A 27266-nucleotide genomic window follows, 5' to 3' on the forward strand; every position below is an offset into this window, starting at 1 on the left:
GTTGCCATATAGATTAGTTTGAAAATGTACATGACTATAAACACTGTGACCTTCATTGTGACTAAGGCAGATTCCAATTTAGTATTTGTGGAGTACCTACTACAGTGGATATGGATAAGACATTCTACTGAGAGATGTGCTTGTTTGCCCTTCTGTCTTTCCTCTTCTTTCTGGACTACAACACAGACGTGATGGCCGAAGCTTCAGTAACTTCCTTGGGCCATAGTGTGATGTAGAAAGATAGAAGGTGCCTAGGTTCTTGATCATGTGGCCATATATTAACTCTAGACTGCTGAGTTTCTTTTGCGAGTGAAAAATATCAATGGGTGGAACATACGAGGGTTTGTTTCTGGTGTCCGTTACTAGCAGCAGAACCTAATCCAAACTGATTCAGATAGCAGTCTGGATACAGGCATCTGACTCCCTCTAACCCCACCTCCAGTCACCACTGAAATATCTAAAAATAGTACACCAGCACTTAAACATGGAAAAGTCATGTTCATATACCTGAAATATAAAAATGTTAAGAAATTTCTATTAGAAATAACCTAGATATCCCCACTGAAAGTAACTAGAACTCTTTGAAGAATGGCTGTTTCAGGTCTTTGGTAGGAAGTGTACATGATGAACCTGGGATACCTTGTTATAGAAGAAAGCAAGAAAGCTCTCAGAAACTACTTGGGTTGTGTCAAAAGGACTTAAGAGTCAGGCTTCCCTGGTGGTGCAGTGGTTAGGAACCCGCCTGCCAATGCAGGGGACACAGGTTTGATCCCTGAGCCGGAAAGATTTCACATGCCGTGGAGTAACTAAGCCCATGCGCCACAACTACTGAGCCTGTGCCTGTGCTGTAGAGCCCACGAGCCACAACTATTGAGCCCATGTGCCACATCTACTTAAGCCCATGCACCTGGAGCCCGTGCTCTGCAACAGCAGAAGCCACTGCAATGAGAAGCCTGTGCACCACAATGAAGAGTAGCCCCCACTCGCCGCAACTAGAGAAAGCCCGTGTGCAGCAATGAAGACCCAGCGCAGCCACTAAATATAATTAATTAACTAATTAATTAATTTAAAAACTATGAGATACACAAATTAGGATGACTTCTACATTAAAAAAACAAAAATGGAAAACAACAAAAAAAGTGTTGGCTAGGATGTGGAGAAATAGGAACCCTATACACTTGGTGAGAATGTTACTATGTTACAACCTCTGTAGAAAACAGTATGGAGATTCCTGAAAAACTTAAAAATGGACTTCCCATATGATCCAGTAATTCCATTTCTGGGTTTGTATCCAAAAGGACTGAAAACGGTCTCAAAAAGGTATTTGTACACCCATATTCATAGCAGCATTACTCACAATAGCAACCAGTTGCCCATCATCTGATAAATGAATAAGCAAAATGTGGCATATACCTACAATAGAATATTATTCAGCCTTAAAAAGGAAGGAAATTTGACGTATGCTACAACATGGAATGAAACTTGTGTTCATTATGTTAAGTGAAATAGGCCAGTCACAAAAAGACAGACACTATATGAGACCACTTATATGCAGTACTTAGAGTAGGCAAAATCATAGACCAGAGACTGGTGGGGAGAGAGGCATAGGATGTTATTGTTTAATGGGTATGAGTTTCAGTTTTACAAGATGAAAAGAGTTATGGTGATGAATGGTAGTAATGGCGGTACAATATTGTGAGTGTATTTAATACCACATAATCATAATAAGAATGGTTCAGATAGTAAATTTTGTGTTACTTGCATTTTACCACTCCCGCCCCCCCAAAAAATAAATGGGAAAAAAAATGTGCATTTCCACACTCTGGACTAATAGAAGACACTAGATGGCCCCAAGTCACCTTGCAAATAGAGAACGGTACCACCAGTATACCTTCCCCGAACTCCTGAGTTCTATTTTGAGTTTTTATTTATACAATTAACATATTCTTCATTAGATCCTTCTCCTTTTTAAAAAAATTTTTTATTGAAATGTAATTAATTTAAAATGTGTTAATTTCTGCAGTATACATGGTTATTCCTTGTAGTTTGAGGTTTTTCACTTTTTTTTCCTTTCATGACAATAGAAATGTTTATAAGAGAATAGAGAGCAGAAGTATTGTTTTAAGTTGCTTCAAAGCAGATTTGTGTTGAGTAACCGAGCAGATAAATTTGAGCTTTGATGTAATGGGTAATTTTCATTTTAAGAGTAATTACAGAATAATCTATATCCAAGATTATATGTTCTTACAAGAAATCAAACTAAGTAGGAAAAAAAAAGTTAAAGCATTTATATTCTGGGTTTTTCTTTGTTTCTCTTTTCTTACCACCCCCACCCCCAGTGGCTAATAAAAAGACAATCGTGGAATTAGAAATTTTTATCTTAAGATTTCTGCTTTTCTACACCCGAACTCCTTATACTAATGCTAGTTACTCTTATAAATACTGCCACCATGGGGCTTTTAGAACACCAGTACGTTATTTTCAAAGCCTCAAATTACCATGGAGTGATGAAACTTACTAAGCTCCATTTTTATCTCTGGAGAAAAGTTTTGCTTCATGGAGCTGCCCCAGAATATCATAATAATTACTAGCAGAAATGAAGCATTGTAATGCATTTGTAAGCTGTTGCTAGATTTGTAGGGCCAATGGGAATCCTATTTTCAAAAGCTTAATTATTCTAATCCACCTGAAGATCAGGTAGCTTTACTGGGCTATATATACATAAATATTCATAATTATGACTTTCCTTTCTATTCTTTTCTGATAGTAACATGGCATGTAATGATACTGTTGGATTTGAAGAAAATTCAAAAATTACAAGAAAATTCAAAAATTACAATAGCTTCATTTAGAAATGCTAATACAGTCTTAAAATAACTGGGTAACTTTTCCTAAAATTATACTTTACCCATGTAAACTGTTTGAGGTCAAAATTCAGCTTTATCTAGAATAACACCTGTTAATGTCTGAGGTCAATTCATAATCTGGTAACCTGTTATAAATTAGAATATCTCCTGGGGAAGGGTAGTATTCAGCTTCTGAAATAAAATATGTATCTGCTCAGAGATACCCTGTGAACATCAGTTAGAGCGCAGATTTGGACTTCAAATCTCAAGTGCACCATCAAATAATCACATGACCTAGGGTAAATTACTTAACATCACAAAGCCTCAGTTTCATCATCCGTAAAATAGAGAGAAACATAATTTTTAATCTTAAATTCTCGTCTGTCTTGGCTTTGTCCCTGTCCTCTGTTTTAGTGAATCTCTTGTGGGCTGTTATACCTTAGTCTCTTCATCTGTTAAATGTGAATAATATAGCATACTATAAAACCCCTGCCACCACTCAATTTTTTGGGGTGTTTGCCTAGGAATATAATCTTATTTGAAGCATTGTGAGCCACTAGCATCAAAGATTATTTTAACTTTGTTGTTTTTCTTTTAATGGAGTAGCAGAATTACCTTTTCATTTTGTCCTTTATTTTGAGTAGCTGCCAGGGAATACTACTTGTTGCATTACTGGAAGAGTCCTAACCACCAAAAAATTAGTAATTAAATTATAAATCTGTTTTAAAGAGTTGACCGATATACAGCATCACAGTTCATATTCTGTTATGTCAGTTATGTTCATTTTTATTTGGATTATGATTTCAGAATACCCAAATCGGGGAAAGAAAACAAAATTGTCTGTTTCAAATGTCTGTTTTCTTTTTAATTGCATGCTTAACAGTGTTCATTCAGTAAATATTTATTGAATGCCTACTTGAATTGGGCACATTTCTAGGCATTGGAGATCCACCAGTGACCAGGAGAAGCAAAACCTCAACCCTTGTGGAACTTACATTCTAGTGGATTGGAGAGGGCTTATAATCTAAACATATATTATATCAAGTAGTGATAAATGCTGTGAAGAAAAATAAAGCCAGGTGAGGACCTAGAGAATGATGGGGTGAGAACTGCTATTTAGAATGGGTGGTCAGAGAAGGCCTCTCTAATAAACTGACCCTTAAGCTGTGACCTGAAGAAGTAAGGGAACAAGCCAGGTGGATATCTGGGGAAACAGGTTGCCAGGCAGAGGGAACGGCAAATGCACACACCCTGGTTTCAGAGCATGCTTGACGGTCAGTCTACTCATTCCACCTGGAAGCTTACCTTAACACTTAAAACCTTACTGTGTTTAACAGCACGTTCTACATAACTTTTTTTTTCACAGTTTGTGTATCATTTCATTATTGTTTTTTATGCCTGTGTTGCCCACTAATCTGGCCTTTAGGAACAGGGATTGTGCTTTACCTGCCATATGTTAGCTGCTGAATAAATACTGATTGAACCAGTCCGTTTGAGTATCTATTGAACAACTACTGTTCTTTCAATTTTCTTGGTACCAAGGGATTATGAGAATATAAATTGTTAAGATATATAAATAAGAGAAAATAATGGGCAAGCAAGCATGGGTCTACATTATTCAGAGGAAAGAAAAAAGCCAGTAACTTCTTTCACTGAACTCTTTTACAAATTTATTTAAAGGTTGTTCTTAACTGTAATATGACCTTCATATTTTAAAAACTCATGGTGATGTCCACAGTTTTAATGTTTACTGACTTATTCTAATGGTTACTTGAAATATTCAGTTAGGAAAATGAATTTGAAAAGTAAGGTATCTGGAATATTTCTTTGAATTGCAAATCATTTTAGAAGAGAACAGTTTGCTGCTCTCCCAAAGAAAAACTAAGTTATATTTACTTAATTTTTAGCTGTTTCTGTAAAGAAGTTATTCCAGTTTCTTTATGATGTCTACTGAATATTATTTCCTGTTTTAGATCTCTAAAGTTACTAAGACTAAATTTTATTGGATTATATTTCTAATGAAATAAATCTTTGGGATCAGCAATACATGAGCTTTCAAGGTTTTTGAATTTCTTTATTTACTTTTTTTTCTTTCTTTAACTTAAAAGGTTAATCTAGCTCATAGATGTAGCAAAAGCTTTAAAATGAGTAGGAAGCTTATCACCACTCAGCAGAAAATCCTGGTTTTAGCTTTTAAAGTTACTATCACTTATACTTAGCAAAATGTCAATGCAGTCTACTTTTCGGGATTTGAAAGTTTCTATAGTCAGTTTTCTATAATCTGAGAAACAATAAAATTATTGCACTTACCTTTAGCTAGGCCTACTTGATAGTACTGCATGTCAGTACTTGGAATTTCCTTTCTCTCCATCCTCCCCTTCAAAAAACGTCGGTGCCTATTTTGAAAACTAAATATTTTAACTAAAAATTTACATTTCTTTCTTTTAATATTTTAACAAAGGTGACTTTGACCTTCTTAAGTTTCTATTTTTATGAATTAAAAAAACAATAAATACATTCATGGAAAATTAGAAAATCATATTATATGTAATGTTTTGTAACCTCCTTTTTTCAGTTAATAATCTCCATATGTCCTTCTATCTTTCCTTCTTACCAAGTCCATAGTCAGATTTCCCAGTTTAGGACCTGTTTCACATCTGGTTGTTATATTCCTTAAGTCTCTTTAAAAAAACCTAACCCAGTCTCCTTTTTCTTTTCATACCACCAATTTATTGAGGAGATGAGTCCAACTCTCCTGTAGGATGTCTCACCTTCTAGATGTACTGGTTGCACCTGCATTTAACTTGTTCCTCTATCCCTTGTATTTCCTGTTAACTAGAATTTAAATTGTAGGGCCTGAGAGAACCAAGTTAAACATTTTTGGCTAGGATATACAATTGATGATCTATTTTTTTTTTTTTAACTCATCAAGAGAACTCATCGAGAAACGCACTATCTGGATGAGTCATCATTAAAAAGACTGAATTTGACCACTGAATTAGGGTGATGACTGATCCCTTCATTGAAAAGTTTCACCTTTTTCTCCTTGTGACTAGGAAATAATGTATTTGGTGTTACTTTGCACGGTATGAATCGCTAAGTCCCTATCAAACATATTCCTGAATATAATACTTGCCTTATTAGTAATTTCATGAGAGATTGCATAATGCTAATTTTCTGATTTTAATTTTTTTCTTCCACGTTATTAGCCATCCTTTTTCTGTAAAATAGAATTCTTTATCATCTGGGGCTATTGGTTTGTTCTCCTGCAGAGGCCAGATAGATAAATAAATTCTTTAACTTAGTTACCAGTTTTTCTCAGAAGATGACAAATATTTTTCTGTCTTTCTCCTCTTTTGACTATCATTATAGATAGACTCATAGATTTCTATTGATTCAGTGTGTTTCAGTCACTGTCAGTCATAATTCTTATGACTTTGACTTAATGGGGAAGGGGACCTTTCAGATTGGTTTCTCTAAGAAGCCCTGATTGCTTTTAGTAAGGAATGGTATCAGATAACAAAATCCAGACATAAAGATTAAAAGTTTTTGATTTAGACTTTATTTTCCCATCATATGCCTCATCATAATGGTAGCCTACTAGTTCCGTAAGTGGGTTTACTCTCATTCGAATCATGGAGGAAGGGCATGTCTCAAAGATGGGACAAAAGCTTTATATTTCTGTTTTGACTGGTCTAAATATTAGATATAGCTTACAGATGATTCAGATGTTGGCACATAAATGTTTTTAATGGAGGGCTTTTTTAAATTAAACATCACTTAGTATTATCAGTTTGCCCATGCTACTGTATAAGAAAATCCTCAATTTGTAAATATATGACTTCTGAAGTTTTGCTTGTACCGCACTTTGGGTTTTTTTTAGCAATCAACACATTTTCTCATAGTAATAATGCAGATGATAAAATATAGTATTGGATTCCAGCTCTTACAGTCTGTGTATGATTTCCAAGTTGGACCAGACCCATATCTGTGCCTCTCTTCCCTCCTTATGCCCCACTGAAATAAAATATGTAGAAATAAGAAATGAAGAAGTCAATAACAATAAGTAGGAAAATTACCATAGAGTGATAATTGAACAGATTCCTGGATCTCTACTGGAGTACTACAAGGCACACCTGTACCCTCTCCTTCCTTCCTCTTACCTCTCTCACCCCTGCACTTGAACTACAGATAGCTGGCATGAACCCCAGCCAAAACACCAGTCAGATTCTCGTTAGAGAAACTGGGAAAAGCTAAGGCTTCTAGAGTATAAGTTATGTCCCCAGGACAAAAGAAAAAGTCATCTTCATTCTGGCATTTAGAGGGCCTGCTAGCTCCCCACCCACACCCGTAAAGGAACACTGCCACTCAGCCAGTACCCAACCCACACAGAGTCCCCTCAGGAAAGCAATCTAGCCAAAAATCAGACCATCTTCACAATAACCGAGGAAATCTGTTTTGGCTGATTAGTCATTCCAGCCTGAAGATGAATAAGTAACCAAAGATCAGAGGCATGTGAGGAAAGCTAACACCATGAAAGAGATTAAAATAACCAGAAAAATTAACACTAAAGAAAATAGAGATCAGAGAGAACTTTACAAAAACAGAACTCTAACTTACTCAGAGCTGCAAGAAGATACTACATTCATTAAACAAGAATAAGAGAACACAAGGTTTCAGATTGAAAGGGCACACCAAGTGCTGAAATAGTGAATCAAATATCATACTGTAACACATTCTTGCAAAACTGCAGAATTCCTAGGATAAATGCAAGATCCAGAGGGAAGTCATGTACAAAGTGACAAGTATCAGACTGAAATCAAACCTCTCATCAGTAGCCCTTAATGCTTTAAGAAAGTAAAATATTGCCTACAGCATTTAGAAAAATATTCTGCAGCCCAAGGATTCTATATCCTGCCAAACTATTAATCAAAGGTGAGAGCAGAATAAAGTTGCTTTCAGACATGCAAGGACTCAGGGTTTACCTCCTCTTGGAATGAAAAGAAATCAGTGAATTACACATACACCATCAGCTTTCTTGAAAAGCAGGAAATCATTGTGTAACTTTTCATTAAACATTTTCATTTTAGGAATCGATTTTTTTTTTAAATTTCATTTCTGCCATGAGGGTTTATTGAGAGGAAAAGGGGAAAGAAGGATTACAACTGTAAAATAAGTAGTTGTGGATTTATACCATGAAATAAATTATAGAGCTTCTGTAGCAATCAGCAATAAGACTACTCTCTTTTCTCTCAGTGGGCTGAGACATTGCATATGTTGCACATGTAACTAACTCATAATTTTACATATTTCCCAATGACCCCAGCAACAGGCAACCCAGGACTACCTACAGTACGGTCACAATTGGTTGGTACACCACATGGCCAGTAGGGACAACAGCATCAAATTCTTCTCCCATTATGACTGGAATGATGCCACCTGGCTTATATTTAAAAGCATTCTAGGAATAAACCTGCCTAAGGAGGCAAAAAGACCTGTATGCAAAAAACTATAAGACACTGATGAAAGAAATCAAAGATGATACAAACAGATGGAGGGACATACCATGTTCTTGGATTGGAAGAATCAACATTATGATAATAGCTATACTACCCAAAGCAATTTACAGATTCAATGCAATCCCTATCAAATTGTCAATGGCATTTTTCACAGAACTAGAGCAAGAAATTTTACAATCTGTATGGAAACGCAAAAGACCCCAAATAGCCAAAGCAATCTTGAGAAGGAAAGACAGAGCTGGAGGAATCAGGCTCCTTGACTTCAAACTATACTACAAGGCTACAGTGATCAGACAGCATGGTACTGGCACAAAAACAGAAATATAGGTCAGTGGAACAGAATAGAGAGCCCAGAGATTAACCCACGCACATATGGGCACCTTATCTTTGACGAAGGAGGCAAGAGTATACAATGGAGAAAATACAGCCTCTTCAATAAGTGGTGCTAGGAAAATTGGACAGCTACATGTAAAAGAATGAAATTAGGACATTCCTAACACCATATACAAAAATAAACTCAAAGTGGATTAAAGACCTAAATGTAAGGCCAGACACTATAGGAAAACATAGGCAGAACACTATGACATAAATCAAAGCAAGATCCTTTTTGACCGACCTCCTAGAATGATGGAAATAAAATAAAAAATAAACAAATGGAACCTAATGAAACTTAAGAGCTTTTGAACAGCAAAAGAAACCATAAACAAGACAAGAAGACAACCCTCAGAACGGGAGAAAATATTTGCCAACAAAGCAACTGACAGAAGGATCAATCTCCAAAATATACAAGCAGCTCATGCAGCTCAATATCAAAAAAGCAAATAACTCAATCCACAAATGGGCAGAAGACCTAAATAGACATTTCTCCAAAGAGGACATGCAGATGGCTAACAAACATATGAAAATATGCTCAACATCACTAATCATTAGAGAAATGCAAGTCAAAGCCACAATGAGGTATTACCTCACTCCGGTCAGAATGGCCATCATCAAAAAATCTAAAAACAATAAACACTGGAGAGGGTGCAGAGAAAAGGGAACCCTCCTGCCCTGTTGGTGGGAATTTAAATTGGTATAGCCACTATGGAAAACAGTATGGAGGTTCCTTAAAAAACTAAAAATAGAACTACCATTATGATCTAGCAGTCCCACTCCTGGGCATATACCCTGAGAAAACCATAATCCAAAAAGAAACATGTACCACAGTGTTCATTGCAGCACTGTTTACAATAGCCAGGACATGGCAGCAACCTAAATGCCCATCAACAGATGAATGGATAAAGAAGATGTGGCATATGTGTACAATGGAATATTACTCAGCCATAAAAAGGAATGAAATTGAGTTATTCGTAGTGAGGTAGATGGACCTAGAGTCTGTCATACAGAGCGAAGTAAGCCAGAGAGAGAAAAACAAAAACTATGCTAACTCATATATATGGAATCTAAAAAAATGATACTGATGAACCCCATGACAGGGTAAGAATAAAGATGCAGATGTGGAGAATGGACTTGAGGACACGGGGTGGGGGGCAAAGGGGAAGCTGGGACGAAGTGGGAGAGTAGCATTGACATATATACACTACCAAATGTAAAACAGATAGCTAGTGAGAAGTTGCTGCATAACAGAGGGAGATCAACTTGATGATGGGTGGTGACTTAGAGGGGTGGGATAGGGAGGATGGGAAGGAGTCACAGGAGAGAGGGGATATGGGGATATATGTATAAATACAGCTGATTCACTCTGTTGTACAGCAGAAACTGGCACAGCAGTGTAAAGCAATTATACTCCAATAAAGAGCTTAAAAAAAAAAATGCAAGGGACTTCCATGGTGGTCCAGTGGTTGGACTCCACACTTTCACTGCAGGGGGCATGGGTTTGATCCCTGCATGGGTTTGATCCCTAGTCGGGGAACTAGGATCCCTCATGCTGCGCAGTGTAGCATGCATAAACAAACAAACAAATAAATAAAAAGTTAAATAAATAAAATTAAAAAAATGAAAGCATCATTCTTTGGGAGATTGGGTTTGCCATATATACATTACTAATAAGAAAAAAATATCAAATTGCACACTTTAAATATATGCAGCTTATTGTATGTCAGTTATATCTCAATAAAAGTTCTTTAAAAAATAAAAGTAAATAATTTTTTTAAAAAGTTAAAAAATAAAAGCATCATTCTGACTGCTATGCTGAGAATAGACTTTGGGGTAGAATAGTAGAGCAAGAGTAAAAGCAGGGAAAGCAGTCTGGACATCATTGCAATATTCCAAGTGAAAGATGGCAGTGGCTCTGACGTGGTGGTAACAGTGAAATTGGTGAAAAGTGATCAGATTCTGAGTATACTTTGAAGGTAGGGCCAACAGGATTTACTGACTGGTTGGATATGGAGTGAGCAAGAAAGGAGTCAGTATCTCTGGTCTGAGCAGTAGGAAAAGAGGAACAGGTAGAGGGAAAGATTAGGGATTAAATTTTTAATCTTATGTTTCAGAAGTCCATGTGACCTTCAAATAAAGATGTGAGTTACTTGGATTGGCACATAGATATATGTATGTGCCTGCAGTTCTGAAGAGAGGTCCGGCCTGGAGATGGAATTCTGGGAGAAGTCAGCATATAAATTATATTTAAAGCCATGAGATTGGGTGAGATCACCTGGGACTGAATAGAGATAAAGAAGAGGTCTGAGGGCTGGGACCCTAAGGCATTTCAACATTAAGTTTCAGGGAGATAAGAAGGAATGCTCAAAGATGACTAGGAGGAGCATCCTGTGGGTATAAGGAGAACCAAGAAAGAATGATGCCCTAGAAGTCCTGGGAAGAAAGTGTTTCGGGAAGGAAAGAGTCGTTTACTATTTTATGCTGCTGAGAGGTAACAGAGGATGAGCACTAAAAATTTATTGTTGGATTTGGCAACATGAATGTCAGTGTTCACCTTCACAAGACCTGTTATATTTTTTCAGACAACTACTCAGTTGTTAGAACATAAATATGTATTAAGTTGTTTGAGGCCAGCTGCTTCATAAATGCAAGTAATAGGTATTTCTTTTGACCGAGGGGCTTTCTGAAAAAATTATTGATAATCCAAGGAAGCCACAAACAGAGAAAGTTTGGGAATCTTTGCTTTAGGGGACCATGCTAATTGAGCATTTGTCTCTGCTGAAAAGTTTGAGTTGGTAATTTTAAATCTGATCAGATTACATGCAGTTAATAAAATTGCCCTAATGTGGTGATTCAGTATAAAAAAAAAATAAAACCTTATCCTATGATATGTCCGTAGTACATCTTTGTGTGAATTTTTCTTCTTGCCTCCATAGGTATGGTCTGAATATGCGTTGCTTGGCAGCTCGGGTCAACTATAAGACTTTGATTATCATCTGTGCGCTCTTCACTTTGGTCACAGTACTGTTGTGGAATAAGTGTTCCAGTGACAAAGCGATCCAGTTTCCACGGCACTGGAGTAGTGGCTTCAGAGTGGATGCACTAGAAAAAAGAGCAGCAGCATCCGAGAGCAACAACTATGTGAACCACATGGCCAAGCAGCCTGAGGAGGCATTCCCTCAGGAACAACAGAAAGCGCCCCCTGTTGTTGGGGGCTTCAATAGCAATGGGGGAAGCAAGGTGTTAGGGCTCAAATATGAAGAAATTGACTGTCTCATAAATGAGGAACACACAATTAAAGGGAGACGAGAGGGGAATGAAGTTTTTCTGCCATTCACCTGGGTAGAGAGATATTTTGACGTTTATGGAAAGGTGGTTCAGTACGATGGCTATGATCGGTTTGAATTCTCTCATAGCTATTCCAAAGTCTATGCACAGAGAGCTCCTTATCACCCTGATGGTGTGTTTATGTCCTTTGAAGGCTACAATGTGGAAGTCCGAGACAGAGTCAAGTGCATAAGTGGGGTTGAAGGTTAGTATTTGTCTACGCCACTGCATTTTTCTATCCTGATTGTGTTGAGGAATATGAGACTTGCATAGCTTACTGTCAAGAGACATTTCATCACTCTGATTTAGCAGGGAAGAACAGGTTAAACGTGAACCTAGGGCAGTTTTCTAGATGGTGTGATTGGAGGCCTACAATAAGATCATACCTGATTAAATAGGATTATGCATTTAACCTGCCCCCAAAACTAAAATTATCATCAATAAAGTCAAGGCACAGCATCTCCAGAAATTTTGCATTAAAATATACAGTTATTATCCTGTGAGAGGAGATGGGAAAGGGAGACAGACCATCTAGTGGACCCATCAATGTACCAGTGCAGGCTTGTTACCAGAATAGCCAGGTATCATCTCTGGATGGAGGTTTAAAGTTCTCAGAACAAGATAATACATTATACCACTTTCTCTGAACTTGTATTGAACTCTTATAGTCTATTACATATTGTCTTTTGTTGTCTTTAAAACCTGGAGCAGTGAGGGTTCCTTATGGGTATAATTAGTACATTTTAGAATTTGTATTTCAAACCTAGGATCGATCAGAAAGCCAAATTGAATTTGACTTTAAAGTATATCATTTAATCAGATGAAAGAACTTAGTATGTTTTAAGATTACTTGGTTTGGGTTTTATTTCACTTTCCTCATTTTGTTATAAAAAGTGATTTTAATATCAATATTTTAATTTTTTAATATCTTTACTGAATGTGTAGAAGAAGGAAGGGGCCAAATTCACTTATATTCTTACCATTCAAGATAACTATTACCATTTTTGTAGATTCTCAGAAGGTCTTTATACCTAGGTATATGTTTTAACAGAGTTGTAATGATATTTATTGTGCAATATTCAGAAGGGTGATAGTGTGTTAGAGATTTCAAAGATATCCATTTACAAACCTTTTTTTCCTCCCAGTAATTTTTTATAAATGTGTAAGCTTAATAGGTGCTTAGATGTTAAAGAAAAAGTAAAAAGCATCCATAATCACTGTTAATATTTGGACATTTTTTTCCAGTCTTTCTGTTGTAGATATACATTTTTTAAACAAATTAGAATCATACTGTATAGTCAATTTTGTATTGTTTTTTCACTCAACATTATGATTATTTCCCCTTGTTATTGGATATTTATTGAACATTTTAATCACTAATATTCATAATAATGACATGCCGTAATTATGGAATAACGTATGGAATCTTTCTCTTTATTTGAACATTTAGGTCATTTCCAGGTTTTTGCCATTATACATAATGGTATAGATATTCATAGTTAATCATTTGCTATTTTAATTGTATTCTCAGAGTAGTTCTCTAGGAAATAAATTACCACGTCAAATAGTATTAGTCAATCTATTTGATTGACCCTATTCACGCTCCCAATAGCAGAGTATAAGGGTGTTCTTGTCACCTAACTCCTGCCATCATGAAACATTATTTTTAATCTGTTGTTTACAAAGGGATCTCATAATTTGCTTTCTGTAGCACTTAGGTCAGAGATCTTTCTCATGTGCTTTTAACCATTATAGGATGGCTTTGATGTTCTTTCCCCCTTTTTCAATGTGATTAGTGTTGTTTTTTAGAAAAATATATTTGTGAGACCTTTTATATACATAGCAAGGGTAGTAAGCACCTTGTCGCATTTGTTAAAGATATTTTCTTTAATTTGGCTGTCTTTTCATTTTACTTATGATTTGTTAGTTTCAGAAGTTTTTAGTTCTATTTACTAAACTTAGGAATTTTAAAAAAATTCTGTCTTTTATGCTTAGAAAATCATTTGCCACGGCATGATCAGCTGTTCATCTGTATTTTCTCTAATATTTTTATGGCTTTGTTTTTTTACATTTAACTTTTTAGTCCAGCTAAACTGATTTATGTTTTGGCAAATGATACAAGATCAGAGCCTAATTTTAGATTTTTTCCCCCTAACATTTATTAAATAATCTCCTCTTTTCCCCATTGATCCGTGATGCAGTCTTTATGACTATACTAAAATGTTTTGAAACTGGAGTATGTTTCTAAATACTAAAGTGTGTTTCTGGCGTACTATTCTGTTCCATTGATCAGTCTGTCACTTGTTATGCCAATTGCACATTATCATAGTTATTACCCATCAAATGAGATAGTATAAACCTTCCTTTTATTAAGTGAAAATAAATCTGTTTGAATTTTGGGGGAAAAAAATCAACTCTTGGAGAAAGAATATTGAAGTTAAAAAGCTTATCTGTAGCCTAGGTTTCTTAGCCTATATGGTCTCTAATTCCTTAAACTATTTTGAAACTACATCAAAACACATATGGTTTTGTAGGTTCCCAGTTTCTGCTGTGCCCATCTGTTGCCTGTTAATTTATTTTAGGACTACAAATAGTTTCTCTCTCAACACATACACCATGATGCAGAAATACTGTATTCTGTACAGTGTGGTATTATTGTATTTCCCATGTAGGAAATTACTAAAATAAACATTAATGTCAAACATTTAAAAGTTTTGCTTAGAACTTTATAAGAGGTGATCTATTAATGAATTTATCAAGAATCTATGGTTAAATATACAACTTTAATTCATTTTTTAAAAAAGCACTCCTTGATTTCAGGGTTTACATTTTGACATGAAGGACATGAAAAAGAACTGCAAACTGTGTTTATACTTCAAGTTGCCTAGTCATAGCTGGCTTCTTAAGCCAATATGTTAACCATCAGATGATATAGTTACTAGACCACATCTTGACATTGGAGGGAAAGATGAGTATGTAATTAACTTGACTGTTAAGTACAGATGTTTAAGAAAATTTCAGGTTTAATATTCTGGAGTAAAACTGGTAACATTAACTATATGTATTTAAATTGTGTAACACTTGAATGTATGAAACGGAATTATGAAAAAAAGACATCTGTAGCTGTGAGCAAAAGTAACACACATTAAAAATTAGTTCTTAAAAGATGATCTACAACATTGCATTGCTATCTGTCAACAAATAATGAATGAGAGCAAATGAGCATTTAATTTTGTTTTTCATTTCTGGTTAATTTGGTACTTATTTTTAGTAACTATGAAAATAAGGAATAAGGAAGTATAATAAGGAAGCTTAAAAGTTGCTGATAACCCTATAACATCCCCCAGAAGTAAAACAATGGAGAGTGGTTTTCAGAATAGAATTATGAATGTCTGGAGATAGTTATTGATTTTGTTTCTCTATTTCATAGGTGTACCTTTATCTACACAATGGGGACCTCAAGGCTATTTCTACCCAATCCAGATTGCACAGTATGGGTTAAGTCATTACAGCAAGAATCTGACTGAGAAACCTCCTCACATAGAGGTTTATGAAACAGCAGAAGATGGGGACAAAAATAGCAAGCCCAGTGACTGGACCGTGCCAAAGGGCTGCTTTATGGCTAGTGTGGCTGATAAGTCTAGATTCACCAATGTTAAACAGTTCATTACTCCAGGTAAGTGATATATATATGTGTGTGCTAATTTTATGTTGATTTATGGCACCTGATACTCCCTTAAAGTTTTTTTTATGGTTTTAAAAAACACATTAGCAGACACTTGATATTACATATATAAAGAAACAAATAGTGTCACCCAAGTGAAATCTAAAAAAGGATCAGCTAAAAAAATTAAAGGTTATATAAGGAATATTTACTGTGTGAAGAGCCAGGCCATAAGAACCAGGTTACTGCATGCTGTCTTTCTCCTTTCAGGGATCTATATCCTGTAGGAATGACGTTCCTCAGTTTATTTTACTATTTCAGCACAGTATTCATCCTTTAATTTTTAAACTGTTTTGCATTAAGGTAGAATTTTTCTTTATAGAGAGAGAGTCATCCTTTCCCTGTCTTTTACCAGTAGCTTTTTATTTTTTCAAGGTAATATACTAGAGTGTGTCAAAAATTATCTGCACTCTGGCTGTAGAATTTATTTTAATTACTTTTAGAAAAGACAAATCATCATTTTTTGACATAATCTCCTTGCTTTTCAATACACTTTATCCATCTGTCAACAAGCTTTCATATTTCCTCATTAAAAAATGTTTTAGGGGACTTTCCTGGTGGCGCAATGGTTGCGAGTCCGCCTGCCAAGGCAGGGGACATGGGTTTGAGCTCTGGTCCTGGAAGATCCCACATGCCATGGAGCAGCTCAGCCTGTGTGCCACAACTACAGAAGTCTGCTTGCCTAGAGCCCGTGCTCCACAACAAGAGAAGCCACCATAATGAGAAGACCTCACACCATAATGAAGAGTGGCCCCCACTCACTGCAGCTACAGAAAGCCAGCGCGCAGCAATGAAGACCCAATGCAGCCAAAATTAAAATTAATTACTTAAGTAATTAATTTTAAAAAAATGTGTTAGGCTGAGCTGCAAGCCACAAATGCACCGCTGTCTTCACTTCTTCATCAGGAGTGAATCTTCATCCTCATAGGGCTGCTTTCAGAGGACCAAACAGGTGAAAGTCCGAGAGCAAGGACTATAGGGAGGGTGCTTTACCAACTCAAAACGAAGTAATCCAGGACACACTTAGGTTTCGAAAAGTTTGTGTTGAGATGGGTACCAAAACAACTCACAGAAGAGCGTAAACAGAAGTGTTTGGCTATCTGCAAACAAAATTTGGGCCAATACTCTAAGGATGGTGAAAGTTTCTTAAAGAGAATCATTACTGGTGATGATACATGGATTCATCACTGTGAGCCAGAGAGTAAACAGCAGAGTATGTAATGGAAACATCGTCAGTTGCCAACCAAGAAGTTCAGAAGTCAACCATCAGCTGAAAAATTGAAGCCTACAGTTTTCTGGGATTCTCAAGGGCCAGTATTGGAACATTATCAGGAAAAAGGTTCAACAGTCAACAGTGCTTGTTACAGTGAGATGCTTATTGAAGAGCTGAAACCTAAACTTCGGATTAAACGTGGAGGACTGCTATCCAAGGGCTTTGTGATCTTGCATGACTGCATGTCCGCACACTTCTACCCACTGTCGACACTCTACAAAAACTTCGTTTTGAGGTGTTAAAGTATCCTCCCTATAGTCCTGATCTTGCTCTTGGACTTTCACCTGTTTGATCTCCTGAAAGCAGCCCTATGAGGACGAAGATTCTCTTCTGATGAAGAAGTGAAGACAGCGGTGCATTCGCAGCTTGCAGCTCAGCCTAAAACATTTTTTAATGAGGGAATACGAAAGCTTGTTGACAGATGGACAAAGTGTATTGAAAAGCAAGGAGATTATGTCAGAAAATGATGTATTTGTCTTTTCTAAAAGTTAATTTAAAAAAGTTCTACAGCCAGAGTGCAGATAATTTTTGACTCACACTCATAGCATTGCCAACCAGGCCTGCTTCCTATATTGAATTTTGTTAATGTACTAGATTGTTTCAAACTTCATGTAAAGCCATTTCATTAATAAAATCTTTTATAAAATCAAATTAACTTTATGCAACATTTCTCCCTTTACTAAGACAGTCCCATTAATTGGGATGTAATGTATTTCTCTCCACTAATCAATATCCATGAGAATTAATGAGTTCATTACTTAAAAAGACAGTGGAATAATTTTAGTTAGTACCTCAGGCATAATTTTCTGTGGGGAACTCATCCTTCCTCCCACCAACCTTGTCAGTTGGTAAATAAAAAGAGAGAAAAGGTTATAAGACCTTTTCTGTATTCTTTCCTTGTCCTTTAGTGATGACTATGTAATTCACAGACCTTGAAAGCCACAATACAAATCTACTCGTTCTAGATGGCCCTAAGTAATGGATTTATGAGTGCTTAATGCAGTGCAAATAATGGGTGCTCTTTAGTTTTTATTCTGTGACTAAAACTTCTTTTAACCTATGGCATTCTGTGATATTCCAGTACATAGAACATCTTTGCTTATTGTAAAACAACAGGTTTGGCTGGGTGAGAAAGTACATGGAGATGTTTAAGAATACTTAGCTTGTGATTTGTAGCAGGAAAATATTGGGCTAAAAAGGTCGTTTGATTTTGGATGCATCCAGGGGCTTATTTTTACACAGAGTAATAATGTAGTCTGGATTAGAGTGGAAAACAGCAGGCCTCATCTTGATCTCCTCAAGTGCTGAGAAGTTTTCTAGAACCATCTCTTGAGCTCTGTCCCGTTTAGAGCAATAGATTTCATTGTGCACTTTGGATACCCTGGTTAATACAAACAATAGATCTCCTTATACTAAGTTAAGGACCTTCACTTTAGCCATTCATTCTGCAGCTGGCAGCTGGAGATAAAACTACTTCCTAAGGTGGTTTTAAGCATATTGAGGAGAGAACTGTCTGTGACAGTTACTCTGCTGGTGGCACACTAGCTACTCACAGTTGGAACTCTCTGTTGGTGGGAGTGTGCTACCTCAGAATGTGGTGCTTGTTTTGATATCTTGGATGTTCCTGGAGTTGCATTTGATACAAGCGTATGAGGGAGAGTTAGTTGGAGTTGTTGCCCTGAGCAGGAGAAGGAAATCAAAGAGGTGAGACTTTTACTGAAACATAGGTGTGGGAAATGAGGCTTTTTAGAGGATATAGGCTTCCTGGGAGATAAGTTCAGAAAATCATTGATGAGAAGGAATTGGAACTTGGCACAGGCCTACATGAAGTGGGGCTCTGGAGGACCAGAGGCTGACTGCTGTTGGTCTTTCTCTTTTTAGGCCTTGAATTTTTTTCCCTGAAAGAAAATGAGAGCATATAGAGGGAAACCATAACATGGGTCTGCAGCATGTTTTTTATTGTTTTGTTTGTTGAATAATGTTTTTTCCTTCTACCTAATTTTAAAATGAATGAATTGAAACTTTATACGTGTCCTCCTTTATTAAATTAACTTTCCCTTTCCCACGCACTCTCTTCACTTCATTTCCATGACCTCACTTTCTCCTCTCTGTATAACCATGCTTCTCAGACTTATCAGCTTCTCTTTTTCCGCCTGGCCGTTGTCTCTCTGGACCTTGAGGTTCTGAGTAAGGCCTCCTGTCACTCCATGTAGTAAACCTGTTGATTAAAGGAATGGTAACAGTTCGTGTTGTGTGTGAAAACATTGATTTAAAAGACTATTCTTAAATGTTTCTCATCCTTTGTTGCCTAAACCACATTTACATGTACCACATATACCAAAGATAGACACTTGTAGTGACTCCTGGGAATAACTGCTCAGAGAGAGGAGTCATGGATTTCAAACAACAGGAAATTCAAAACTTTCTATTAGTAGATTTAAAACACAGGTGTCCAGATAGCTTAGGACTCTCCAATAGAGCTCAAAACCTTGCCTGGTATTCTTCCAGAGTGGTTGCCCCAAGCATAGTCACATCCCACTTGCTACCATTCAGATCCTTCTGAGTGATGTAGACAGGGTATTTAACCTCTCTGTACATCTGTAAGATAGGAATTAAAAGACCTGTCTCATATGATTGTTGATTGATTTAAATTGGGGATTGTGACTTCTCTGTCACTTCTCCTCTGTGGCTCAATAGTCCCCCCTAGTGGTGTTAAGGTTTTAGGAAAATTAATAGTGGTTTTTCAAAAGGTTATATCCCATGACATCGTTCATTACTGAGTTCTTTGAACTACATAATCTATTGTATTAAAACATAAGGTGGTTGACTGAACTATATCATTTCATTGCATTTCTATACATGAAGAGAAAATTAGAATGGAATTCTGAGAAGAAAATGTAATTCTTCAACTTTCTCCCATTTAGACTTCTAAAGATGGGTCTTTGTTATCCAGAGTGGTGAGAATGGATGCCATAGTTAACAATATCGTCTAATTAATGAGACGTTAGCATAAGAATAAAAAAATAAGTAGCACTCAAGATAGCCTCTGCTAAATATAATCTTGAGTGATTCGTAAGTGAATTCAGAATCCTGCAATACTTCAGGTGTGTTGTACCGAGCATCAAATTCTGTTCTACTATAGATGCAGGAAAATGCAGGCTAAGAGAGAGATTGCGTGTTGACATTTCTCCAGATAAAATGGAATTTTACTTTGTTAGAAATATACTTCTGAAATCACTTTTTAAAAAGTCACTCAAAGCATCATTTGATGTATAAGTCTAGCAAGGTGTTCTTATTCTCAATACAACTTCCATAATTATCTAGTCCATCAAATGAAGTAATTAAGAGCCTTGGGTCAATTATGTCCACACTGGTAGAGTCCAATGTTGGAAAAGTTAAGTGATCAACTCAACATGGTGGTAATACTCTTCCAAGCTAATCACACTGTATATACCATCATCAGTTCACATTTCCAATCTTTGCTCCAATAAGAGCATTTCTCAAGGACTCTTCAAAGTGGATCTGATTCTATAACTACGTTTAAGAGAAATAATTCTTCCGCTGGTTATTCTAATGAGGATGCTGTTTCCATTTCTTTTTCAAAATCTTTGAGCTTAGACCCAGAAATCCTGGTTTCTAGTCCATACTCTACCACTAGTTAGCATTTGGCTTTGGGCAAACCTTTTGCCCTTGCAAAGCCTCCATAGCATCATCTCTAAAATGGAAGCAGTAATTCCTGCTCTACCAGCTTCAGAAGATTATTATAAGGATCAAAAGAGATAATACATGGGAATGTGTTTTAAGATTTAAACTCTGTATAGACGAAGATATTCACATATACCTTTAATGTTACAAAATCTGTACTACATGTATTTTTGTTGTCCTTTCTTCTTCCTTTCCTTCTTCTTCCTCTTTTTCTTCTTCATCTTCTTCTTCCTGCTGCTGCTACTGTTTGGTTTTAATATGCTCAGTTTCTTTTCTTGGTAGAAGTCAACTTTCTGAGAGTTAGCCGTCGTCATACTATAGACACGCAAGAGAAATTTCTATTTGATGATTTGCCAAATAAAACTGCTCTTACTGTTTTATCAGCCTCTGAAACCAATGGCTTCAGAATCCTCATCATCATCATTTTTTACTATGTTCCAAGCAACTATCCTTTTTTTTAATCCTCACAGTTACCTTGTGAAGTAATATTCTCTCTACTTAATACATGAATATACCAAACCTAAAACAGATAGCTAGTGGGAAGCTGCTGTATAACACAGGGAGATCAACTCAATGATGGGTGATGACTTAGAGGGGTGGAATAGGGAGGGTAGGAGGGAGTCTCGGGAGAGAGGGCATATGGGGATATATGTATAAATACAGCTGATTCACTTTGGTGTACAAAAAAACCTGGCACAACTGTGTAAAGCAATTATATTCCAATAAAGAGCTTAAAAAAATTATTTGAGGGCTTCCTAGGTGGTGCAGTGGTTAAGAATCCGCCTGCCAATGCAGAGGTCACGGGTTCGATCCCAGCTCCAGGAAGATCCCACATACCGCGGAGCAACTAAGCCCGTGTGCCAAAAAAAAAAAAATTTGAATTAAAAAAAAAAAAAAACATGAATAAACTGAGGCTCAAAAAGGTGTATCTTGTTGAACATCTGAAAGCTAGTAAGTGGTGGAGTGAGAATTCAAAGTTTGTTTTAATTCCAAAGCCTATGCTTTCCTTCCACCTCCAGCAGTATTCCTCACTTTTTGTTGACTGCATGAGCCCATTGCTTAATTTCCAGAAATTTTATTCACAATCTCAGCAAATATCTGAAAACAAACCTATCATTTTCAACATCAATTGGTGATTAAGAGCATGTATTATAGATCCAGACTAGACAACTTGTGTTCAACTCTTCGGACTTTAGGCAAGTCACTTAACTTCTCTGCCTCTGTTCATCACCCATAAAGTAAGAGTGATAATAGCACTACTCTTGTAATTGTTATTATGACTAAATGAGTTAGTATGTGTAAAGGACTTAGGACATAGTAAATACTTAATAAATAGTAATTAAATAAAAAATTTTTAGGGAATTCCTTGGCAGTCCAGTGGTTAGGACTCTGCGCTTCTACTGGCGAGGGCCCAGGTTTCATCCCTGGTTGGGGAACTAAGATTCCGCAAGCCGTGTGGCACAGCGAAAATTTTTTTTTAATTCTTGTCTAGCCATTCTTTTCTTCTAGCCTCTTTTTTACAACATTCTGTGCTGAGCCAGATTTTGGCAATTTTTTTTTCTTTTTGTAGAATGGGTATACTAGACAATCATTGATTATTGATCAGCTAGTCTTTGATCTAGAAAAGACAGTTTGATCACAGTACCTTAGCAATCTGCTAAGGCCATTAACCCCTCTACTGTAAACTAGACAGGCCAAAAGCGCTTTGGTCTGGTGCTTACAAGCCATCATGGACTCAACAATTCTGTCATTGTTTATGGTTAACTTAGTAAAAATGAAAATTAAAAAAATAATAATCTGACATATAAAATATTGAAGTATCAATTTTATATGGTCAGTGGTTGTCAAGGATGAATTGCAAGTAACTTTTAAATACAAAGAGGTTTTATTCTAACCAGTCTTTTTTGGTATATTTTCCCCCTACAGAAACCAGTGATGGTGTATCCTTGCAACTGGGGAACACAAAAGATTTTATTATTTCATTTGACCTCAAGTTCTTGACAAATGGAAGTGTGTCTGTGGTTCTGGAGACCACAGAAAAGAATCTGCTCTTCACTATACATTATGTCTCAAATACCCAGCTAATTGCTTTTAAAGAAAGAGACATATACTATGGCATCGGGCCCAGAACTTCATGGAGCACGGTTACCAGGGACCTGGTCACTGACCTCAGGAAAGGAGTGGGTCTTTCCAACACAAAAGCTGTCAAGCCAACTAGAATAATGCCCAAGAAGGTGGTTAGGTTGATTGCGAAAGGGAAAGGCTTCCTCGACAACATTACCATCTCTACCACAGCCCACATGGCCTCATTCTTCGCTGCCAGTGATTGGCTGGTAAGGAACCAGGATGAGAAAGGTGGCTGGCCGATTATGGTGACCCGTAAGTTAGGGGAAGGGTTCAAGTCTTTAGAGCCAGGCTGGTACTCTGCCATGGCCCAAGGGCAAGCCATTTCTACATTAGTCAGGGCCTATCTCTTAACAAAAGACCATATATTCCTCAATTCAGCTTTAAGGGCAACAGCCCCTTATAAGTTTCTGTCAGAGCAGCATGGAGTTAAAGCTGTGTTTATGAATAAACATGACTGGTATGAAGAATATCCAACCACACCTAGCTCTTTTGTTTTAAATGGCTTTATGTATTCTTTAATTGGGCTGTATGACTTAAAAGAAACTGCAGGGGAAAAACTCGGGAGAGAAGCGAGGTCCTTGTATGAGCGTGGCATGGAATCCCTTAAAGCCATGCTTCCCTTATATGACACTGGCTCAGGAACCATCTATGACCTCCGGCACTTCATGCTTGGCATTGCCCCCAACCTGGCCCGCTGGGACTATCACACCACTCACATCAATCAACTGCAGCTACTCAGCACCATTGATGAGTCCCCAATCTTCAAAGAATTTGTCAAGAGATGGAAAAGCTACCTTAAAGGCAGTAGGGCAAAGCACAACTAGAGCTCAGAACCAAAAGCATATTTCAGCCTCTGCTGTACACAGAAACTACCGGCTCTATGTCAGCAGAGCATAGGCACATTTTAAAAGGTTGTATACTGGGTTTTTGTGGATTACATCAAAGTGATAAATGATCCTTAAAACCAGTCTTCTGAGATAATTGCATTCCACGAGTTGGGTGTTTAGAAATGTAGGTGGCACTTAGAGCAGACAAGTGTTTAGTCAGTGGGCTGAATGAAAATGTTTAACTTGACCTTGCTTTTCACCCTGTACCGTTCCACAGATAGTCCAGTCCTCTCAGTTTGGGAAAGACAACGGTAAGTGGCTCTTACTGGCCAACTGTCCAGCATTTGCCTGAAAACTTAGTGTGGGGCTCTTTTAAAATGTGGTTATTTATGTTTATGTTGAAAGGAGACTTTAAAAAAATAATGTGCTATAATACAGTAAATATGTACTTGTAGCCTGAATAGTGGACTGTGTGCAACTTTAAAATGATGTTTCTTTTCTATACATTAATTTCTTGGGAGTGAATGAGCATTTGTTGTATTTGTTCAGTTTGTTATATATGGAGAATATTTTGCATTTATGGTTTTCTTGAAATGTGTAAATTAAAAACACAACCATTGTTCAGGCTTCACAGTTATATAATGTAAGCACAACTAAAATGAAAATTGTTGACTGCACAAGAAATTACAAAAATGTTATGTTTTATGAAACTTGATCTACAATCAGTAAAGGTTTGATAATCACTCTGTCCCTCCTCTGCCCCCACTGTGGTGGTCTCTTTTTGTCACTATCTAGAATTTTATATTTCATTTCAGACTACACTTGAGTTTTTTTCTATTTTGGGAGGACATTTGGGAAATTTTATTGTAAATCTAAATTTGGGGAGAAGGTAGTAATTTTGATAAGTCCATTACCACTGCCTTTTTAAGATTTTTTTTCCCCTTTAAAGAAAAATACTAGGTCAGATATTATAAGGATTGTAGCAGGTTTTTTTTCCTACTTAGATCATTCTTGGTCGACAACTTTCCAAACTATTGACTTTTGTGCATCAGTGTTTTTCCTTTGCAATTTTAAATTATTTCAGCTATTGGATAAAAGTGATGCTACTGCATTAGTGGTACGTGTGTAATCAGACCTTTATTTCGGTTTTCTATCCCACCATACTTCACATAAATAGGTATCATAGCCCTCATACCCTGGGTAGTGTCTACTATAGGACTTCAGGCAGTAGGTTGGAACTGAGGGAGGTTGATTTTGCTGTCTTTGTTTTAGTGTATGACAATACACTAGATCAATACAATAACTTACACAGATTGGAAATATGAGACCCCATATTTTCAGGGGACTGAGTCTGACATACACTGTGTAGTGTGTGTGTGACCTGCTTGAAATGCACATCAAGAGCCAGGTGCGCACCTGCCTGCACACTGCATCTTGATTGAACTCAGCCTAGCAACACCACTTAGAAACCAGAAAATACATACATACCTAATGTATGAGTGGCAAAGGGAACAAGGATCTACAACTGAAGACAATATTAAACCGGTCATGGAAAAGTAAGTTTCAATTCCCAATTTATGTGACCACAAGTTGATTTTGCCCACAACAGAACAGTTGTGGATTATTAGGTTTCCACCTAGCTGTTGACCTTTGTAGTTCTTATACATTAGATATCTCAACAAGAATGTCTGGACTCCTTCTTTTTTTTATTTCAGTGCCCAAAAATAAACCTTCTCCAATCTGGAAATCCTTTTTACTCCATTGTATTTGTTATTATTTAGAGCAGTCCAGACTTCGGCCTTGTGTTTGTACACTGGTACTTCAGTTTGAGGGAGTCAGTGAAAACAGTATGGTACTGCTTCTGTGACAAATCCTAGTGCCTTAATAATGTGGCTGTCTTTTTCCACTGAAAAAAGAAAGACATTTTGATCTAGAAATGGCATTGCTATTTCGTTGCTGTTGGTTTCACACTGCCTTCCACGTTGCAGCAGCAACTCGATTTTTCCTGTGATCCCAGAATTTTCGAAGAGGGTGAGTTGAACCTGTAACAGCACTGTGAGTACAAACCAGTGGTTCTCAAACTTTAGAATGCCTCAGAATCACCTGGGAGCTTACTGAAATACAGATTCCAGATGTTCAGTAAATCAGCCTGTGAAGCATGATAAGCTGCATTTGTTTAAAAGTGTTCAGGTAATTCTGACGCAAGTGACCTGGGGGGCGTATGTGGAGAAACACTGCCCAGGACCATCCATCACAGTTTTGTTCCTAAACACCTGTATAGTGTCCTAGGGTTTTAAATCATGCAAAATGTTTACTTAGTCTGAGTTTAGAGAGAATGGGGAAGGTATTTTAAAGTTTTGTTTTAGTTTAAGTTTTTCTTTGTTGCAAGATTGTGGGTATTAGTTGTTTACACTTATCTTGAGTTAGCTTTGATATTAAAATGAACCTATTGCCACTTCACTTATAAAACCAGCCAAAAGTTTCCAGGTAAAGGTCAAGTTTGACCTTTTCAGAGTTATTGTACATAAAGGCTTCATCCAAAAACCATCCAGTGTACGTGAGCAAATACAAAAATGAACACAAGCACAACTCTCCAGATGTGGCAGTCCTTTTTCTTTGTCAGTGTGCAAACTTCCACTGAAGCTGCTATTTTCATCCTCCTTGTAATTGTTTTTCTTGTTTCTCCTCCATTGTACATGTGGGTTATAGACCATGTGTTAAATATGCAATAAAGTGTTTACTGGATGCCCTTCTGAAGGGTAGTCCTTTGTAAAGCTGTACAGACTTTGCAGTTTAAGCACAATGTGCACATGTTAGTTTTATATACAGCAAAACTTGATTTTTTGCAGATGGAAAGGTATTTTGTTTCTATACAAAGTAAATGGATTGTTTGTGCTTAATGTAAAGCTGCTTTATATAATTGTAAAATAAAGTTTTTATCTTAAAAGGAATATATTTGAGTGTTTCTCTTTCTTCTCTGATTATTCTAAGATTACTTGAGCCCAGCAAGCAGATTTCTGACCATTTTCTATTCAGCTGATGACAACTAGTCAGGCAACAAATGTTCATTAAGGGTGTATCAGACCCTTTAAGGCAAAGTGGGGAATATCATATGGGCCTTCATCCTAAGGAAGTTTAGTCTATAGGGGGAACACAGTGTCCACAAAACAGTTTCAGAAAATTGTGTGGTCAGTCAGGGAAGGTGTTACAGATGAGACGGAGCCTAAGCAGGGCCTTCAGGCCCGGGTACAGGTGGAGGAAGAAGAAGAAGGAAGGGGTAGCATGAGCAAAAGCAGGGTGCCGTGACAGTTGTGAGGATGCCCTTTCCCATGCTAATTCAGCCTGGTAACCATTTTTGTCCAGTTCTGATTTATTTGAAAGTTTGTTCTTCCTGTATATTCCATACTTAACCTCTTCTCCAGAACAAAAAGCATTATTTAATCTTTTACCCCACTTCCTCGCAGAGAGTAGTGATTTAGGCTCCCAAATATGTATGAAACCATAGACCAGTCTGACTTCCTGTTATGTTTCATTGCATATTGC

At 36.9% G+C, this 27266-nt stretch overlaps 1 protein-coding gene across 3 annotated transcripts in view; it reads left to right on the forward strand.

Moving 5' to 3' along the window:
• Positions 1 to 26674, forward strand: part of GLCE (glucuronic acid epimerase) — a 125838-nt gene extending 99164 nt beyond the window's left edge. For 2 of the 3 annotated variants that reach the window (XM_057723061.1, XM_057723060.1), the window contains 3 exons: positions 11677 to 12272; positions 15498 to 15743; positions 22696 to 26674. In XM_057723061.1, the coding sequence (XP_057579044.1) occupies positions 11690 to 12272; positions 15498 to 15743; positions 22696 to 23720 (1854 nt within the window). In that variant the 5' untranslated portion in view covers positions 11677 to 11689 and the 3' untranslated portion in view covers positions 23721 to 26674. The remainder of the gene's footprint in view (positions 1 to 11676; positions 12273 to 15497; positions 15744 to 22695) is intronic. The other variant, XM_057723062.1, reaches the window with a different exon arrangement.
• The last annotated feature ends 592 nt before the right edge of the window (positions 26675 to 27266 follow it).

This window comes from Hippopotamus amphibius, chromosome 2 (assembly GCF_030028045.1).
Source record: "Hippopotamus amphibius kiboko isolate mHipAmp2 chromosome 2, mHipAmp2.hap2, whole genome shotgun sequence".
NCBI classification, from domain to species: domain Eukaryota; kingdom Metazoa; phylum Chordata; class Mammalia; order Artiodactyla; family Hippopotamidae; genus Hippopotamus; species Hippopotamus amphibius.